This window comes from Trypanosoma brucei, chromosome 2 (assembly GCF_000002445.2).
Source record: "Trypanosoma brucei brucei TREU927 chromosome 2, complete sequence".
In the NCBI taxonomy this organism is placed as follows: Eukaryota; Euglenozoa; class Kinetoplastea; order Trypanosomatida; family Trypanosomatidae; genus Trypanosoma; species Trypanosoma brucei.
The window spans coordinates 27,923-49,106 of record NC_005063.2 but is presented as its reverse complement, the minus strand read 5'-3'; the positions used below and the strand labels follow the sequence as shown (position 1 = coordinate 49,106).

General features: G+C 37.2%; 2 protein-coding genes and 2 pseudogenes across 2 annotated transcripts, besides 14 other annotated features; all 4 read left to right on the top strand.

The window, feature by feature from the left end:
* Positions 1 to 21,184: part of a sequence feature (sequence corresponds to BAC RPCI93-3B10) that runs on past both edges of the window.
* Positions 364 to 2,940, top strand: Tb927.2.340 (retrotransposon hot spot (RHS) protein, putative; the record flags this gene model as incomplete). The annotated part of the gene is made up of 1 exon (XM_946386.1): positions 364 to 2,940. The coding sequence occupies one exon, from the start codon at positions 364 to 366 to the stop codon at positions 2,938 to 2,940; it is 2,577 nt and encodes an 858-aa protein (XP_951479.1).
* Positions 3,754 to 3,779: a microsatellite.
* Positions 4,048 to 6,032, top strand: Tb927.2.300 (annotated as a pseudogene).
* Positions 6,611 to 6,950: a mobile genetic element.
* Positions 7,993 to 8,024: a microsatellite.
* Positions 8,873 to 8,893: a sequence feature (AT_rich).
* Positions 9,276 to 9,299: a sequence feature (AT_rich).
* Positions 9,821 to 9,845: a sequence feature (AT_rich).
* On the top strand, positions 10,940 to 13,309 carry Tb927.2.280 (retrotransposon hot spot (RHS) protein, putative; the record flags this gene model as incomplete). The annotated part of the gene is made up of 1 exon (XM_946385.1): positions 10,940 to 13,309. The coding sequence occupies one exon, from the start codon at positions 10,940 to 10,942 to the stop codon at positions 13,307 to 13,309; it is 2,370 nt and encodes a 789-aa protein (XP_951478.1).
* Positions 14,258 to 14,279: a sequence feature (AT_rich).
* Positions 14,662 to 14,685: a sequence feature (AT_rich).
* On the top strand, positions 16,348 to 18,090 carry Tb927.2.270 (annotated as a pseudogene).
* Positions 18,496 to 18,521: a sequence feature (AT_rich).
* Positions 18,784 to 18,853: a sequence feature (A-rich).
* Positions 18,944 to 18,973: a sequence feature (AT_rich).
* Positions 19,114 to 19,145: a sequence feature (AT_rich).
* Positions 20,189 to 20,213: a microsatellite.

The window sequence follows — 21,184 nt, the reverse complement described above, 5'->3', positions numbered from 1 at the left end:
TTTTTCATAAATAAATATATCTAAGTATATTTTTTTTTTCTGGAATGATTGTGTGCTCTGAATGGGAATTGTTGTTTGAGCTTTCCTCCAAACAGAAATGTCTATTCGTACTGTCATACCTTATTTGTGCTTAAGTTGCTGTGAGTTCTTAACACATGATAAGATTTGTATTGAATTCTAATTTCAATAAATAGTTTCCACCTGCCATATTAATTCCTGATATTCATTGATTGTATATTTGCTTTGGTTTAGAAATGTATCTATTTTAAATTCTCTCATCTTTTATCCCTTTTTTAAAATTTATGTTACAAAGAAAGGAAATAACACAACGCACTCAATTAAGATTATTATTCAGAGAGTGAAATGAATCAACAGGTTCCTATTGAAGGAAGGGGTGACATTGAGGGAAGGAGACGAGAAAATGAGGAGGCTGCGCGTAACGATGCGGAACCTCCAGCAGTCCAGCAACGAGTGGAGAATAATAACCAACCACGATGGGGTCTTTTCAGCAGCGTTGAAGCAGTTTTGCTGAATGGTCGGGCTCATCCTGAAAATGTGACGTTGAATGATTTTTTGAGGCGTAATTTTGGCAGAAGATATAATGTGAATGAAGAAAATAATGTATCAATGTTTGTGTTCGTACTGGAACCTGAAGAGTATATTAATGACGTTAATGCGCTCAATCGAATATTCGCGACAACAGAGTATCAAGTGTACCAAGTTTTTGCTACTGCTTACCCCCTGTTGTTCAGAGAGGGAATATTGAATCTTCAGCGCTGGCAACAAGCAGATGAGGTAGTAAAGGCCGGGTTACAGGTGAATATTCGTGGACTGAGAGATGGAGAGCGGCTTTGGATTATTGTCACTAACATGTTGAATGATGCACTCAATGTAGCATTGGAACGAGCTGCTCAAACAGCTGCTAGTGCTGTCGAACTGAAAGGAGTGTATGATTCCATTTATAATGCAAAATGGAGTTATGTAATGTCGGGTTATGATGAAGAGCCACTTGGCATGAAAGTGTTTGATGGAAAACCACAGCACATATGGACCGAAGCGGAGGTGGATATAACTCCTGACCCTGCGAATGTTGATGCAGAGATTGAGGAGAGACCCAATGGTTTGGAGATTTTCGTTCTCACTTCGGAGAAGGGTTGGCCATACAACGGGTTTTCACTGTGCTTAAGGAAGAAATGCAGAGCAATTTGCAACCACGTATACATCCGTCGTGAAATCATGCGCGTGTGGTATATAATCCAACGAGGGCTGCAAACATGGTGGCTGAATGACACAGCCCACAGACCACCGATACATATTGTTATTGGTACACCTGGTATTGGAAAGTCGTATGGAGTTGGATCATTTTTGCTTCATTCATTGCTTCACTTCAATGATGGAATGCTTGATGTTGTTGCATATTTCACAGACGGGAACGCCTTCCTCATATATAACAAGAAACCCGGAGAAGAGGAAAGGGTTGTGCAGTATGAACACGTGAAAGCTGCTGTTAAGGCCATAGATGCAGTAAAGTACGAAAAGAAGGGGCACGTAATTGTTGATATCAGTGAAAAGAATGAAACTCCACCGCAGAATCTTCCTTCACCTTTTTGGGGTGTAACTATCCTCACTTCTCCGGATACGGCACATTACGAGCACTGGGCAAAGAATAGGGGAGACCGCCATATTATTATAAACTGTGATGATGTGCGCGACATGAAGGCATTTGTGGCATGGAAAAAGCTGTGTGTGCTTTCGGAGGAGGCGCCGCGCGACAAAACGAGGCAGCAGTTAATGGAGGAGCTTGAAAGCGAGTGGAAAATTGTGGAAGAGCGCATTGACATGGTTGGTCCATTGCCTCGTTTTGTTTTCTCAGCCCCTGACTATGACGCACGACTGGAATGTGTGCGTAAAGAAGCTAGGCAGCTCGATAGCGAAAACGGAAAGAAATATGATAAGATTATTGGAAAATCTTCGGACTGGCAAAATGATGTGGTAACGCACAAATTGGTGAAGATAGTGCGGGTAAGCTCTGGGACTGTCAATGTCGAATCATATCGTTGCAGATCGCTTTCTGTCAACATTTGGAATATGTTGATTTGCACATTATTTGGCATTCTTATTGTGGAGATGACGTCAAAGGAGATTATAATGTCAGACGAGAGTGTCGGGGCCAACGCTTTTGAAAGGCTTGCGTTGCTTTCGCTTCTTTTCCCTCGAGTTTTTAAAGTTATCGCAAACAACTTGAAATACCTGCGACGAGGCAGAGAAATAGCTGACCGTCGAAGCATACTGAACGACATGGCTCCTCAGCAGTTGAGACTCATTGGGCAGAAGGCCTTACCTGCGGCCCAACAGCGACCAATTGAACGCTGTGAACACATGGTTCTCTACCTCCCTGCCACAGGCAATGAACCCGTGGTGGATGGCTTTTTTTTCGTTGAGGGGCGGCTCAGGAGAAACCGTGACGGAACAGCGCCACCGACCACTCCAAATATAGCTGTGCTTTTACAAGTAACCAAGTCGGAGAGGCACCCCACCACTACGGATAAGGTGCAGAAGTTCCGAGAAAACATAGCAAGTTATTTTTCCGACTGGAACACGTTTTCGGGTAACATGGCTTGGGAAATGATATACATTAATTCGGTTAACGGTGGCACGATAACCCGCAGGCAACTTTGCGAAGGACCTCCCGATAGAGCTGGAGGTGAGGACGGAGGTCCTCTGGGACCGCAAACATTTTGGGAATCCATCGACCAATTCCAAGTGACACTCAAGGAAACGATGCAAGCGGAATTAATTCAGGCATATCGCCGAGAATCTGGCATGCGAGATGCACCAGCATTGATGGGACTGGCGGGAAGGCGGCGCGCTCGTGAAGAGGTTGTGGAGGGGCGAGGTGACGTAGCAATGGACGACGTGGAAGGAGGTGAAGACGCGTAATTGTTTTTTTTTAGCAGTGCACGGCGTTGCTGTTAAGAGTGACAAATGCTTAAAGAGGAGGGAACCAACCATTAGGAGGAGCGGGTTCGTTTTTGTACCTGGTTTGGTTTATGATCACAACTTGAAGTGCCCCGTTGCGCCATTCCAAGTGTGTTGTTTGTCCACCAGTAATGAGCTTCCGCAGCTGCTGCAAGGAAAGGGACGTGATAATTCACTTGAGTGCCGGAGGTGAGGGAAGGGAAGTGGAAATGAAGACGACTAAGGAATAGCAAAAGTAGTATTTTATCGGCTAACGCGTAACTGGAGTTAAGCCACATCGTAATCTTAAGGGGCACAGAGAAAGACAGAAATAATGTTATCGACGGACGTAAGAAAACATTGTAACGTTTTGTTTTCATTTGTGCTGTTACTAACTAAAGAATTGGATTATACTACACTAACTCTTCACATCTTCTTTTCATTTATACAATCTAAATTTTCCATCCGTGTAGAGATAGGGATCTATAGACCAATGATAAAAGGAACAAAAATGTAATGGTACTTTTTGCTTCTTTGCCATCCGTGGTGGAGAGGGCGTATTGGAAACATGCCTCAACTATAACTCCTCTGAGTTGTGTTTCCAGTAGGTGTCATGGGAGAGAGATTGTGACGGAGTGAAATATGCAAACATTAGAAGCAGTTACTGGATGTGCTGTTTCATATACGAGCTGTTATAATTATATTATACATGTTAGTTATGGTTGCAGTTATGGAGCAGCTCTTGATGGTGTTCTTCGCAGACGCGCAGCAGGTGACGTGATTGTTTCTATTTTCCTCTCTTTCTCTCTCTCTCTCTTTCTTCAGTTATTTGTCGGTGGGTAAACATACTATGATATGTTGTCTTCTCTTTCCTTATAATCACTTCTGTTATCCTGGTTGAGGGTTGGCAGTTGGGCCTCTCTTCACACGTGGCAACCTTAAACTTATGTTGTTGGTTGCCTCCAGCAGCAAATCCCACATCATCATCAACATTGATATAAAAACCATGCAGTGATCATATGTAACGGCAGCAGTGGAGTGACCATGGCCTCGTCTATTGACCCACATGTGCGGATCATTATTTCTCTATTCAAGTCAATGGGGAATGGTGTATATCCCTCCTTGCGATACCCCAGAGGGTGAAAGTTGTTGCTGTTTGGTTAATAATTTTGCCATTCTTAGTCAGGTAACACTAGACATGGATAATTTGTTTGTTTACACGCGGATGCGTACAATATTGGAGTGGAGGAAATAGATTATATCAGTCTTAACGAATTTCTTAAATACTACACAGTTTTCCTCAATGAAGTGCTGATGTGCGTTTATCGATACATGAGCCGTTTGTGTCGGGATGTATTACGAACCCTGAGGAACACAGGCCGCTTGCATCCTTACGTTTCAATTGCGATAAATGACCGTCAGAAGAGTGTTCAAATTGTTTGTGTTGGCGGAAGGATCGTGAGGTTGTATGTTTTCGTTTGCGATGGGAAACACGCTGTAATTTCTTAACATCTGGATAACTTGAGTTCAAGCAAGTGATCGATTAACGATATTTTAGTTGAGGGCTTGTTGTGGAATTCATTGACTTATATGACGAAGCGAATGACTCTCTTATAGCAGTTCACCACAAAGACATTGAGCAGTACACGAGGCTCACTTGGAGTTGTCGCTAGCATTATTTTCCTTTCCACATCACAATCAATTTGCACGAAACACATTACAGTCAGCCATGGGCAAGCAAGCTGTTGGAACCATTGCGTATAATCAGTACATTAGAAATGGACACAGTACTTATGTTGAGTGCTTACTCTCAACTGTCCCTTTGCCGGACGAAGGCTATGAACCTAAGCAACTACGAAATATTAGGTGCAGGAATTAATACGATGGTATGCATTATGAGCTATAGAGGTTACAATATTGAAGACGCAAAGGTGTACACAACCGCAGTTCGCTCAATTGTGGCTATGGGTGCTATGTTGTTTTTTGTAAGCATGAGATGGAACTGGAAAGACTTCCCAACGGTGAGTATGTATGATATAATTCTTCCAACAGATTGGAATGTTGCGAGACACAATGCCTTTAGTAGTGATGGTATTGCCAGTAGTAAAGGTGCGGCTGTTTGTCAGTTTGATATTTTTGTAAACAAATACACTCCCGTGCCTTTCAAGGAACCAAGACCTAATTTTCTTGAATATAATAAATACCCTCAGCCTGCTGTTGTGGACCAAATGTGTTCATCTCTCACCTTCCAGTGACTCGGATATATCAATGGATGTAGAACAATAAAGTTAAAGTTACTACGAGAGAAGTTCGCGGTCCCGAGGTCTGAAATAAGTTTTCCTCACGGCGCTGGCTGGAGGGAGTAGTGGATCTCATGACTGATGGTGTGTTAACATGCCCTTCAATGAGTAAAGGCATTTGCACAGATATGATCATAAATTCTCATGGATTCCCGAGCCGTATGACAGTTGCAAAGTTGCTGGAACTCGTTAGCTCAAAGGTGTGAGTGCATTCACGGAAAAAGTTAGGCGATGGCACTTCGTTTGGGTACTGATAAGGATGAAGAGCTGGATGAGGAATTGATACAACATGGATACAATTATCTTCACGGAGATGATGTATATTTTCCACTCGGGCATAACGGGGAAGATGATACGCACTTATGTTTTCTTTGACCCCATTTATTACCAACACCTCAAACACATGTTTACTGATAAGATTAATGTTCATGCCACTTGGCGGGCCCCGTTTCATGCTGACGAGGTCAACTCATTCAAAGTCGATTCCGCAGTTGAGGTTTGCGTATTGTTGAAATGGAAAGGGATTACATGATTATATATATATGACGCATCCAACCTTCTCAATGAGAGCGAGCTCCTTGTGATCTCATACCTCTTCACAATTTATATTTGATGCTGCTCGTGTGGGTTATAAATGGTGAGAGGAGGACATGTAAGGGAGTGTGTTGAATAACGAACTAAATAGTGTTGACCAATCAGTGCAAATGAGTGAAAGTGATCTCACCAAGGTGCACATGTGCTAATAGAAAAAATGAAGAAAAGGGGAAAATTAATTATTATGATTGTTACTTTGATTGACAGGACGAATCAACAACCACATATATAATTTTTGTGCGGATCATAACAAAATGAAAGAGCTGTAGAAAACACATGCATTATTATAGAACCAAATTATTCCTGTTAGTACTTGGAATGGTTGGGGAAATGTGTAATAAAACTGAAAACGTAATATGAAGAAATTTAGAATTGCATTTGGATTGTTTTTGGTCACTGCCTCGTCATAACGTTGAGTCAACTTTTTGAATGGAGACGGGAGTTAACACAGCATGGGATCTCATTTATCAACTAAGGAAAGCAGAGATGAATGATTTATTTTCTTCTTGAGGCAAGACTGCGTGACAAGCTGTCAAGATATTGTATTGGCTGATGCAGCTTTTGGACCACACGTGTGAAACTGTTTTATTTTTCTTTTTTTTTTTTAAAGGAGAAACTGAAACATTTACTGCTGAGGATGTGCGGTTATATTCCTTGTTTGTCATGTGTTATTTAACTGTGTCATCTGTTGTTCTGTCTTCTGGAGGACATTATGCAAAAAAAAATTACAATTTGTTGAGATGATATCGTGTATTTTGAAAGCCTGCATTATGAATGGTTGTTTTGGTCATAGGAGTGCAGAGTATTATTTTGTACGGTTATCTTTCTCTAAACACACCTGTACTCCCCGTTTATTTACACAGCTGTCTGCAAGAGAGTGAAATTTTTAGAAAGCCCACACAACACAACCCTCTTCGCCCCGCACAGGAGACGAGTTAAAGACGCTTTCAGACACTTCCGCTCCGTTAGTAAATTATCGTTTCAATTCATATTTTGTGTAGGATAATGAGGAACGCCTACTGTTTATTCAGTATGATAATTATTTCGTATATCTTTCTTGTGGGTAGTAAAAAAGGGAAGGTAAGAACTAAACTATTCATTATTTGTTATTATTGCTGTTGAGAGCTAATGACTATGAGAGATGGCTTAGGGAGGATGTATGAAATGCGTCACTATATACTTTATTGAAGGTGTGACGGTACAGAGCGATTCAAAATAAGAATTGAAGGAAATAACGATTAAGTGATATAAGTTTTCTCAGTTATTTTACTATTGTTTGTGAAGTACGCCTATTTGAATTGAATCCTCCGCTTGAAGGAAGATATTAACATTATGATACCTTCACTTCATCCTAAACTTACCTTATTGTATCGTCTTACTTTGAATGGAAAGATGTTCATGCCTGATGTTTAAACGCTTTTGCGTGTCACCTCTGATTATATATGTATAAATATGTGTATGTATTCATGAACTGGAAGAAATAAGTAATAGCGCCGTCACTTTTGCTCTCTCAAATTATAAACATCGAGAGACATTCATAGTGCAGAGGTTATAATTTGAAGTGAACACCAACATTTGAATATTTTGCTCCCGCACTAATTTATTACACACTTCATAGCATCAGAAATTGAATAATACTCGAAGTATTTATTATTGCTTGCTGGAGGCACATAACCGGTAAAGCAGTAAATATTATGCCTTGCAGTATTTTTATGAAACTGGAGTTTAATGAGTGTAGTGCCTAACAAATCCTTTAGTTATATCACACGCAATTGTTTTACCATTTAATTCTTCTTTTTTTATTTTTTCTTTGTTCCTCCAACTTGGCACTCAAACTTCGTACAAATGGTTTATCCATGAGGAAGTTTATTTAAGCTTTCAAAACATGCTTTGATGTTGTTATTTCTGTTGTTTTTTGTTAAAGGCATCCGCTGCTAATTATCACTTCAGGTGTCAGATATTATGGAATTGAGAGTTTAATGTTGTCAGCTGTCGTGTTATATACAGAAACAAAATTACTTGTGAGAAAAGCTGCGTAATATTTCTTGATTTTTATTCTTCTACTTTTTAGAGAATAATATAATTCATATATTTTGTTTGTGTTGTGCCTGATTTGTTACAATTACATTTCATCATTTCTACACACACAGACACACACACAGACACACATACTGAGTAAATATTAGAATGATTATGTTATGAAGATGGCACATACGTATACTCGAGTTGTATTAGTTTTACCACATATGTGTGTTATGTACTCTTTCTAATTCAAGTGTGAGGGTGGCGAATTATAATATGTGGTAAATATTTGTATCATATATATTTGTGTTTTTATAAGTTTCAATTTTATTTATGTTTCTATTTTTGATTAATTTGTGCTTACATCACCAGTACTATCCTTTACTGTTTTACTGTTTGAACATTTTGTGTTTGCATCTGAAATTCACAAACAAGTTATAATCTGTATTATGAAACTGTGTTCTTTACATTACCTTTTGTTTGATTCTTTTTTTTTCTTTTCCAAAGCTTCATGTAATGATGCAAAATAGAAATGATTTGATTCTATTATTCTTAGGAGGAGTGTAATATCATAGGTTTGTGATAATTTATATGTTAAGCAATATGCTGTCCAAATTATATATATGTGTAAATGTATATTATTTGTATTGTGACATATGGAATCCTGAAAGCATATGAAGGATATTGCAGTAATTCTCTGTGAATTATATATGTGTGGAAAGGCATGAAAAGAGACCATGTGAGGAAAATTGGGAACTTATTGATTATAAGTACCATCACATTTCTTTGCAATTCCACCATGTGTTGAATTATACAAAAAGTGTATTTTAATTACTACTGAACTGCAAATATAGTGAAGGAAATTCCTCAAAGATATTGTCCCAACGGTTTGTTTGTGCATGTGTATGAAAATAGTTTCGTAATGATGTATTTGGCAAATTAAAAACTTTATGGATGATTAGTACACACACTGCTGCACAAGAAACTGAATGCAGAAGTAAATAAAATTATTTTTATTTGTGAACGATATTGAGGAATCTCATATGTGGAATACTTCCAGTATGAGAGAATAAGGAAATATAAAAAAATGCAAAATGACTTACAGTTGTATTGTAAAGAATAATGAATAATACTCATGAGTTACAGTAACACAAGAAATAAAATAAGGCAGACACTTCTGATAGTAAATTGCAACATGTGTAGTGACACTTTACCAATATGGCTTCATATACCTCATGTAGTTTATGCATATATTTCAAAAATGGAAACCCGTTGCTATCATTTTCAGATACTCAATATTTATGCGGGATTATTTCCTATTGGCAGCAACGAGTTTATGTTTACAGCTATGAAGTTTGGATGAATGAATTGCACTCATCTGTCAGTAAATGAATTCGGATGTTATTTATATTTTTATTTTTTATTGCATGCAGCAGTCGCTTTGTGTTATGGATTCTCGAGCATGTCAAAGTTATCATCAGTAACTTCCTTCATGCATACAAAAGTGTAATTAGGCATTGGAAATGTAATTGATGGTAGCAAACAACCATTCAATGCCTTTTTTTTTTGAAAATGTTATATGAGTTTCACTTCCTTTAAATTGTACTGCATGCAATACCCGTCATAACATATGTATGGGATTATGTGAATTATTATTTAAATCCATTGAAAACTTAATGGAGAAGGAAGGGAATGTTGATAGAATAATATTATTGATATTTTGAATTATTTTATCTTCCATAACTATTGTGTTTAGACAATTTATTTCTACTATGACTCACTGTTACATATCCACATGCAGGTGTATAATGTAATTATATCCTTTCCTTTCTATAATGTGTAATTGTTTTTATTTGTAATCCGCCAACTATTGAATATTTATAAGGAAAGTACGAGACGTGTTTCATTTTATTATCTGTCTGTTCACGCTCATTCTCTTTATTACCTTTATTTATTTATTATATATTTTATCAAGTTGTTTAGATGTGTTGTTTTATGTTTTTGTTGTTCCAATAGCTCTGTGTATGTGAGCAATAGGAAACTTACAATGATGATACAATAAGTGTGGACACGTACTGAAAGGGAATTGTCTCATTACATATTTAATTTTTGTAAATGAAAGGAGGGAAAATAAAAGATATGTTATGATAGTCTTTCATGGGTTCCTCAAATAATTGTATTAATTGTATTTCAATAATTTTTCATATGTTGTATCATCACCATCATGGAAGATGTGTGAATAAATCAAACAACGATGGCACATAAAATACATGTGAATATGTGGGGCTGAATTAGTTGTTGATGGTTGTGAACAGTAAGGAGGCAAGTAAATCAATTTTATTTTAACTGAAGGTGAAAGAATGTTTTTGTTTATTATGAAAGTAAACAGAAATACTCTCTGGTTATCTGATGCAAAAAGACTATCAGTTTTTTTTTTTTACCTGTCCTACAGACATTATTTAATATTCTCCTTTGGAAGTAAGTGAATACACGGGGGAGGGGATAGGTGATTTATATTTTCAATGAGTTTATTCAATGCAAGTGAATATTATGAATTGTAAAAATGGGGAGGATAAATAAAGAAGCAATTGTGTGGTGTGTATTCATGTGTGTATATATCTATGTGTTGTGCCGATACTCTTTTTCTTCGCTTCATTAATATCCATAAATTTTTTTGTTTTTTGTTTTACTTGATTTTAATTGATAGAATTTGACTCTCTTTAAATATTGATTATATATACGTAGTGTTGATGCATGTATATGAGGCAGTAATATTTTTTGTTTCCATATTATATATGGTTTAGAAAGAATGATGCAGGAAATTAATTATTTTTAGAACATGATGATGAAGCAAGGGAAATATTTATTTACAGCTGCTATATTTTGAAATTGTTCCTCTCAATACCAAATACATTATGATATCATATTATACAAACTATAGTGAATAAACATTATCTTGCTCTATTACATTTGATATTGTGTTACATTATTTACACACTATTATTTTCCTCATACGTTACTTTAATTTTGCAGTTGCTAGACAACGAGACAATAGGGCATTAGCAATGTGGAATTCAATGCGGCGTTTCTATACTGATGGCTTACATGCGGCAAGGCGTTTTCTCAAGAGACTGCGCGGGGATGAAGAGGGACCAACATGGACGATGAATAGTTCTATTGAAGATGTATTGCTTCAACGCTTTGCGGGTTTGAGGGATATGAAATTGCATGACCTTTTGAATCATCACTTCGGTGAAACCCTCGGCACTTCTAATGTGTCAGTGGGTGTCTTTGTTCAGAGCCCGGAGGATTATATTGTGAATGCCGGGTTTCTAGGAAGGATACAGCGGCTTGATGAGTTTCAATTACTGAGGGCAGTTATTTATCTGCCTCGTAATAGGATTGAAGACATTCACCAATGGGAAGAAAATGCAACAGCGCAAATAAGGGAATTTGTTGGTCCCGTGGCAGCGACAAAGTTGGACAGTGCACTGCGCATTGCCAAAGAAGCAAGGGAACGAGCTCACCAAACAGCTGATGGTGTCGAACTGAAAGGAGTATATGAATCCATATACAATGCGACATGGGGTTATGTGGAGTCGGGTCACAATGATTTACCTCTTGGCATGAAGGTGGTGGGTAATAGTGACGGCGAGCCCGAGTTGTGGACAGAAGAGGAGGTGAATGTCAGTCACACGCCTTATGACTTGTGCGACCCACTGCCTCGTCACGGTAATTTAGAGATTGCTGTGCTCACCTCGCAGGAGGGTTGGCCGTATAACTCTTTCAGCATTCCGGAACATGCAATTCAAGAGGAAGCGGAAGAACCAGGAGACTACGTGTTTGACGGGGATGTGTACATTCGTCGAGAGGTAATGAGAGTGTGGTATCTCGTGAAGCACAGGCTGGATTTGTGGTTAGGGCCAGGCGTGAATAAAAAACAGATTCCTTGCGTCCTCGTTGGCACTCCAGGTATTGGGAAATCATTTGGTGTTGGCTCGTTTCTGCTTCAAAGGTTGCTGCATTACGATTCGGAGCTGTTGCGGAATATCGCTTATTTTGTGAAGGGTAGGGCATATATTTTCTTCAGGGCGACAAACGATCATCCGGGAAAGGTTGTATTCTATGAAAAAGAAAAAGATGGATTGGATGCTGTTGAGGCCTTCGTTGTTGAAAAAGTTCTTGGTTACATTATATACGACTTTTGGAAAGACAGGCACCAACCCATACCCGCAGACTTGCCGGGAGCGTGGCCCGTAATTGTGTTGACATCTCCAGATCCAAATAACTACAAAGACTGGAAGGAACCACGGGGTTGCGAGTTCCTTTGCATCAATTGCTATGAAGAGGTGGAACTGAAGGCTGCGGTTGCGTGGAGGCGGCTGTCGAAGTTGGAGGAAAGTAAAATCACCGAAGCTCACATCATAAACCTTGAGAATGAATGGCAGAAAACATTGGGATGGATTAAGAAGGTGGGCCCACTGGCCCGCCAAGTACTGGAAGGTGAAAAACGCTACAAGGGCCGCGTTAGAGAAATAAATGAGGCACTGGCAGAAATCAGTAGAGGCGATGATAGTCACTACATGAAGGTGCTGAATAGTCGAGTTCAATGGCGCCAGGACGGGACTACTTACATGTTAGCTAAGTTGGTCCGGGTTGTAACTGAGAATGGAGAAGAATGCAGAAACAGAGCTGTTTCCATTGATATTGAGCAGAAATTGAGAGTGTGGGCGAACACAGCATGTATGCGAGACAATTACCTTCGAAAGGTTTTTCGTGGGAAAGAAGAGCGGGCCGCTGATGAATTTGAAAATGTGGGCGTATATGCCTTCACGATGGGAAATGTTGTGCAGACGATTGTGACGCACCTGCGGTATCTCCCTCGCGTTGGAGAAGAAATGGATTCAAATGTATCCGTTCTGGCAAGTGGTAATGCCGTGGGACGTGTTCCAACTTCACTTCGTCAGTTTAACCCCGAAACGACAGGCCAAGACATTGAGGTCGGGTGCTTCTACCGACCTGTACAGGGAAATTTCCCCGTTGTGGACGCCTTTTTCTTTGTAACTGAGCCAGCTGTTGATAGAGAAGGAAGGGCGATCACCGCAACAACAATTGTTCTGCTCCAGGCGACAGTGGCACCAACGCATCACACGACACGAGCGAAGGTAGATAAGTTTATCAAGGCAATGAAAAAATTGTTTGGTGAATGGGATGAGCTCGCAAGAAACTTGAAATGGGAACTGATTTACATACAGTACAGTGACAGCAAGCCAATCGAGGAGAGGCAGAAGTGCGAACCAGTTGGGGGCAGAGGCGATTATACTACAGAGTTGTGGAATAGAATCAACCAGTTTCAAGTGAAGATGGAAGGGAATATTGTTAAGGAGATCACCCAGGATGAACCAAACGCTATTGCTGGTGGCCCCGCTGCCTGATGCAACATCTTTGCATGTTATGTTATGTTGCAACGAATTGATGAGTCAGAAATAATTATAAAGGGAATACTTTTAATATCACCTCTCCTATCACTGACTAGAGAGTGGTATTCTCTAAAAGGGGGCAAGTGGGTTTGTAGGCTTTATAAGTGTGCTTTTGTGCGTGTAGTACATGTTACTTCTTATTTGATTGACTACACGAATGATCGATACATTTGAAGGCTTTTTGATTAGCATTACGAAGTTGACGAACACTCCCTATACCTCTGTGTAGGGAATATTTATATTTTGTTATTTATTAAGTTTCCCTACTGCGAAGGTACGTGATGATTTTATTTTATTTTTTTTTCTAGGATCCTCACGGTTCGTCATTGTTTCCGTTAGCATTCTCATCGTTATCATTGTTTATTCATGCATCCTCACGTATAAAGTGAAGGTTTATGAAAAACGTCTTTTCAACCGTCATAGCGTTTTTTTTTCTTTTAATCGGGCCTCTCGGAGGGTGTGTTCTTAGAAGGTGGGTAAATCATGCGATCCACCTTAAGTAACTGAGAGGTGAAAATCATATGTGCCATACGCTTTTCGTGGCTTCCTGTTCTTGATTTCCTGCTGAGGAGTTGGGTTTATTAATGCATTTGTACCTTTATTTCTTTTTTCTGTTCTGTCTTGTTTCTATTATTTTTTTACACAAAAAGTAAGTTGATGATGCTGGTGAAAATCCATAGAGGAATATCCAAAGAGGCATTCATGGTGCCCATTACGTGTGCGCCCCACAATTTTCCGTGATTCAATTTTCGTTTCACAACAACATTTAAAAATGTTTGGTTGTTTATTTGTATGTGTTTGTGTTTGTGTATGAAAATAGTTTCGTAATGATGTATTTGGCAAATTAAAAACTTTATGGATGATTAGTGTACACACTGCTACACGAGAAACTGAATGCAGAAGTAAATAAAATTATTTTTATTTTGTGAACGATATTGAGGAATCTCATATGTGGAATACTTCCAGTATGAGAGAATAAGAAAATATAAAAAAATGCAAAATGACTTACAGTTGTATTGTAAAGAATAATGAATAATACTCATGAGTTAAAGTAACACAAGAAATAAAATAAGGCAGACACTTTTGATAGTAAATTGCAACATGCGTAGTGACACTTTACCAATATGGCTTCATATACCTCATGTAGTTTATGTATATATTTCAATAATGGAAACCCGTTGCTATCATTTTCAGATACTCAATATTTATGCGGGATTATTTCCTATTGGCAGCAGCGAGTTTATATTTGCAGCTATGAAGTTTGGGTGAATGACTTGCACTCATCTGTCAGTAAATGAATTCGGATGTTATTTATATTTTTATTTTTAATTGCATGCAGCTGTCGCTTTGTGTTATGGATTCTCGAGCATGTCAAAGTTATGATCAGTAACTTCCTTCATGCATATAAAAGTGTAATTAGGCATTGGAAATGTAATTGATGGTAGCAAACAGTCATTCAATACCTATTTTTGAAAATGTTATATGAGCTACACTTCCTTTAAATTGTACTGCATGCAAAACCCATCATAACATATGTATGAGATTATGTGAATTATTATTTGAAACCATTTGAAAACTTAATGGAGAAGGAAGGGAATGTTGATAGAATAATATTTTTAATATTTTGAATTATGTTATCTTCCATAACTATTGTGTTTAGCCAATTTATTTCTACTATGACTCGCTGTTACATATCCACATGCAGGTGTATAATGTAATTATATCTCTTCTTTTCTATATTATGTAATTGTTTTTATTTGTAATCCGCCAACTATTGAATATTTATAAGGGAAGTGCGAGACGTGTTTCATTTTATTATCTGTCAGTTCACGCTCATTCTCTTTTTTACCTTTATTTGTTATATATTATTTCAAGTTGTTTAGATGTGTTGTTTTATTTTTTGTTATTCCAATAGCTTTGTGTATATGAGCAATAGGAAACTTACAATGATGATACAATAAGTGAGGACACACACTGAAAGGGAATTGTATCATTACATATTTAATTTGTGTAAATGAAAGGAGGGAAAATAAAAGATATGTTATGATAATCTTTTACGGTTTCCTCAATTAATTGTATTAATTTTATTTCAATTATTTACAATATGTTGTATAATCACCATCATAAAAGGTGTGTGAATGAATCCAACAACGATGGCACATCAGATTCATGTGAATTTGTGGGGCTGAATTAGTTGTTGATGGTTGTGAACAGTGAGTAGGCAAGTAATTAAATTTTATTTCTACTGAGAGCAAAATGATGTTTTTGTTTATAATCAAAGTAAACAGAAATACCTTTTGGTTATCTGATGCAAAATAGAGTATCAGTTTCTTTTTTACCTGTCCTACAGACATTATTTAATATTCTTCTTTGGAAGTAAGTGAATACACGGGGGAGGGGATAAGTGATTTATATTTCAATGAGTTTATTCAATGCAAGTGAATATTACGTATTGACAGAAGTGAGGAAACTCCAGTGGAACAGTTGTGTAGTGCGTATTCATGTGTGTATATATCCCTATGTGTTGTGCCGATACTCTATTTCTTCGCTTCATTAATATCCATAAATTTTTTGTTTTTTGTTTTACTTGATTTTAATTGATAGAATTTGACTCTCTTTAAATATTGATTATATATACGAAGTGCTTATGCAGGTATATGAGGCAGTAATATTTTTTTTTCCGTATTATATATGGTTTAGAAAGAATGATACAGGAAATTAATTATATTTAGCACATAATGATGAAGCAAGGGAAATAATTTATTTACAGCTGCTATATTTTGAAATTGTTCCTCTCAATACCAAATGCGCTATGATATCATATTATACAAATGATAGTGAATAAACATTATCTTGCTCTATTACATTTGATATTATGTTACACTGTGCACACGCTATTTTTTTTTCCTCATATGTTACTTTACTTCAGTTATTTATAATTTCAGAGAAAAAAGGAAAGGAAAGGAAGTTAAGTTAATAATATTAAAAGAGTTATGTCAAGACGTCGAAGAGGTGGGGGTCGACGAAGAAATAATGCAAACCAACAAGTGGCAGGTAATTTTGGAGCAGCAGTGAGGAGGCCACGGGATGAAAATGTACCGCCGCCTCCTGCTGCTGCTGCTGCTCAGCCTCCACAAATACGGCAGAGAACTGAAGGGGGACTAACATGGACGATGAATAGTAAGGTGAGGGATGTGTTGCTGCAACGCTATGCGGGTTTGCGTAAAATGACAGTGAACGACTTTATTCAGGAGTTCGTTGGCGGGACTTTTGCGGTGGCTGAAGCAGAAAATGTTAGGATGCCCATTTTTGTTCAGAGCCCGGAGGATTATATTGTGAATGCCAGGCTTCTAGGAAGGGTACGGGGGCTTGATGAGTTTCAATTACTGAGGGCAGTTATTTATCTGCCTCGTAATAGGATTGAAGACATTCACCAATGGGAAGAAAATGCAACAGCGCAAATAAGGGAATTTGTTGGTCCCGTGGCAGCGACAAAGTTGGACAGGGCACTGCGCATTGCCAAAGAAGCAAGGAAACGAGCTGCCCAAACAGCTGATGGTGCTGTTGAAGTTGAAGGCGCTTATGATTCCATTTATAATGCAAAATGGAGTTATGTGATGTCGGGTTATGATGAAGAGCCATTTGGAATGAAGATATTCGATGGAAAACCACAGCGGATTTGGACCGAAGCGGAGGTGGATGTAAGTCCTGAACCTGCGGATGTAGATGCAGAGATTGAGGAGAGACCCAATGGTTTAGAGATTTTTGTTCTCACTTCGGAGAAGGGTTGGCCATACAACAGGTTTGCATTGGATTACACTACGGGGCACAAAGCAGTATTTAAACATGTATATATCCGTCGTGAAATTATGCGCGTGTGGTATATAATCCAACGAGGTCTGAAAGCATGGTGGGTGGAAGCAACAGCTGAGGGCCCACCGATACATATTATTATTGGTACACCTGGTATTGGTAAATCATGTGGCCTTGGATCATTTTTACTTCATTCATTGCTTCACTTCCATGAAGGAATGCTTGATGTTGTTGCATATTTCACAGACACGATCGCCTACTTAATATATAACAGAAAGGGTGATGAAAGAGGGAGGGTTGTGCGGTACGAATATTTGAGAGCTGCGGTCAACGCCATAAATAAAATGAAATTTGAAAACAGAGGACACATTATTATGGACATAAGGTACGCAATGCAGCACCTTTACACTCAACTTCCCTCTGATGTTTGGAGTGTAACTATTTTCACTTCCCCGAATAGTTCCCACTTTGATGACTGGACTACAAATACGGGAGGCCGCCAAATTATTATAAACTGCGATGATGTGCGTGACATGAAGGCATTTGTGGCATGGAAAAAACTGTCAATACATACAAGGGAAAAGGTATCCAACAGAAGAAGATACGAATTGAGGAAGGAAATGGAAGATGAGTGGAGAATAGTGGAGGGACGTATTAATCCAATTGGGCTTTTGCCTCGTTATATATATTTTGTTTAAGCTGTTATGAATGGCGTCTGAAAAGAGTGCATGATGCGCTGGAAACTATGAAGAAGTCGGATGAATATTCCTATAATGATATTATTGAGCATACGGCTGCCTGGAAGAACAATGAAGTTACGGACAAGTTAGTGAAGGTTGTAAGAGTGAAGGCAAATGTTGGAGTTATCGAATCATACAGTTGCCAAGCTCTTTCACTGATGATTCGAAATATGATGATGAGTTAAATTGTGCTCTTGTGTGTTAATGAAATGCAACTTTGTAACATATGATGGATTCGATACCAAAAACTGTATTTATACTTTACTAATGGCTTATGCATTGTATACGTTTCCTTTTTCGTCGAGTATTTCATGTGGTCACAGAATTGTTTGAATTACTTACCACACGATGGGAACATGTGTTTAACAATTTAATTATTATTTTAGTGGCATGAGTCAGTGAATGTTTCAGTTTATTCATTGCAGATGATTGTCTTTGATATCACAGGGTTCCATTATTCAAAATAAATACATTGCGATCTACAGCATCTTGGACTTCAGTTACTTTATTTTGATGGATTTCTTTTGTATCTTTTATGATGGGAACTGCAAGAATATTGAAGGGATTACGGAAGTGCGGAGCGGTATGTTAAAAAAAATAAAATAAAAAAAAAAGAGCACAACACTGTCAACAGCTACATCGCAACAAAACGAATAAGTTTTTTTTTTTGAGTGAGCATCAGACAATGCCAAATGACATTGTAGAATATTATACAAACATATCTGGTTCCTTTACATTAATTTGAAGGAACACATTGAGATGTGACAGTTTTTGTTTGTGAAGGAAAACATTGATAACATTAAATTGTGAGTAACATTTTGTTATTTTTACATTCCTCACATTACAGTTAGTTAAGCATAATTATGTTATATTTCCTTAATTTTTATTTTTATTTTTTTAACTTGAAATTTTACTTTTACTTTTATTATTTAATTCTTTCTTTCTTGAGGGTTGTGAAGTTAACTATGTTTGACAGTAGCGAATAACTCACAGGGGTACCCTTATGGTTTCATGCGAAGTTTTTCTTTTTTTCATGTTTATTTAAAATAAATTTTTGTTTTTTTTTGAGTCCCACATGTAGCCGACAAACACTGGGCAGAATCATTGGAAGTTTGAATTTAATTATTTTCTTCCAATGCGTAAAGGTATTCATCTGTTGGCAAATGTTTATATATAGCAATAGAATATATTCTGCACTGCTTGCTGTATTTTAATTTATTTTTATTATTTATTTTATTGCATATCATTATTTTACAGATGCTATAATGAAATCATTGTTATTGTGTCGTTTCAGGATATTGGGTCACTTATCATTTAAAGTAATTTCAAATTATGATTGTATTGAAACAAGTGCATGTTAGTGAATAATATGCCTCTTTTGATAATTCATATCTTTCTCTCTTCTAATTTTTCATTTTCAATTTAGTGCTATAGTTTTAATTCGATGTATATATTTAACAATGTGGTATTGTTCCATATGGAATGTATCACCATGGGTTACCATTCACATATTAGTTACTGTATTTATGGTTAAAATGTTTATAGCTGAATGCTGCATTACATTGCTATCAAAATATTATGATTTGGAATAAAGTTGGAAAAGAAAGCTTATATGTAAGTGAAATTATATCAAGTGTTGTATTTCTGCTACTCGTCAACTTGATACATTTTGCATTTACTCTCACCCTCCAAAGAAAACACAAGGAGGCGAATAAATATGTTTGATGTATCCAAATGCAACCAATTGTGAAGGTGCGAGTCTCTGTTAATTTTTTTTTACTGTTTTATATTATTTGAACTGTGACTCTTTATTTCAAGACTCCGGTGTTACGCTGCTGAGTGATCCAAGAAAATGGAAGCAATATATCTGGAGGAAGTTATTAGTAATTAATTAATTAATTAGTTTGACTCTGAGATAAAATAAAAGGAAACACAACCACTGCTTCTTGAGGAACATAATTATGTTGTATAGCTTCTGGTGTTGTGATGATATATAACACATTTATGGTTATTATATATTTGTATATTCCACAAGATATATTATTATGTTGAAGAAAAAAACAAGGAAGGACTTTTGAGGGGGTTTTGTATGTTCTGCTGAATAAAATGAATGGGAATAAAAATATTAGTAGCATAACATAACACAGAAGGAGTTTAGAAATATTATGATATGTAATACTAAAGTTTCTTACTTACACTTTTCTTTTTGGAAATAGTTACATTGACAAAAAGAAATTTACAGTATTTAGAAGGAATGGAAATAGGCGGGTGAAACATTAGCGGGAAGGGAAGAGAAGGGAAGAGAAAAAAGTAAATTATTATTTCTCCAATGGATATTTACACTAATTTATTCAGGGAGAAACAAGCGATTAGCATACGCAAAGTAAAATGAAATGTGTAAAATATTTAGTGATATATAAAGCAGAGAACACATACAAAGACACGCACAAGCACATCCGGCACTTCAGAATATATCATATATTTCCTTATACTTCATATATTCCCTATGTTTCTTGTTCCTTATATATTCCATATATTCCATATTTTCAGATAGAGAGAAAACATTGTAAAGCATCTGTCCATGTGGCATAAATTTTCAATACTTCTTTTTCACCATTATTCCACTCAGCCCTCTGCTCAAAAGAGGCCTAATGTTGAATTATTATTCCCACAAATATATTTGTTCCCTTCCGTGAGCCTTTGGTTTCTTTGAGTTTCACCAAGGCACAAAAGCAGACGCATGGCAAGATGCTCCAATACCAAAGCAAAACAAATATCATTCGTGCCTTCATATATATATTTCTTAGATTCATGGTTCCATGGTTGCAAGAAAAAGAAAAAAAAACAGGATCACTTAAATAAAGAATAAAGAAAGTGAGCAGCATTTGTGCGTCAGGTGAGAGAGGTTCCTCTTTGATGTATAAGATTTTATTTTTATTGGTTTTACTTTTTACGACGACTATTATTGTATATGTTTTTAAATCTCGTACTCTTATTTGCACACTGTGTACTGATTCGGAGCGTGAGAGTTGGCATTAGAAATAGTTTTTCCACATTAGGAAGTTATGACAAAATGTCATTCCGAGTGACGGGTCATGTGAGATTATGCGCAAATTCTGATAGTTGTTTGTATTATTTCTTAATGTGAAGCGCCTTCATTATGCACATGAGTACTTTTAACCGAGTATTCTACGTTTTGCATAGCTTATCAGTAAAACTATTATTTCCTGTTTTTCATAGCAATGCCACATTTATTTTTTTTGCTTTTCAATACATA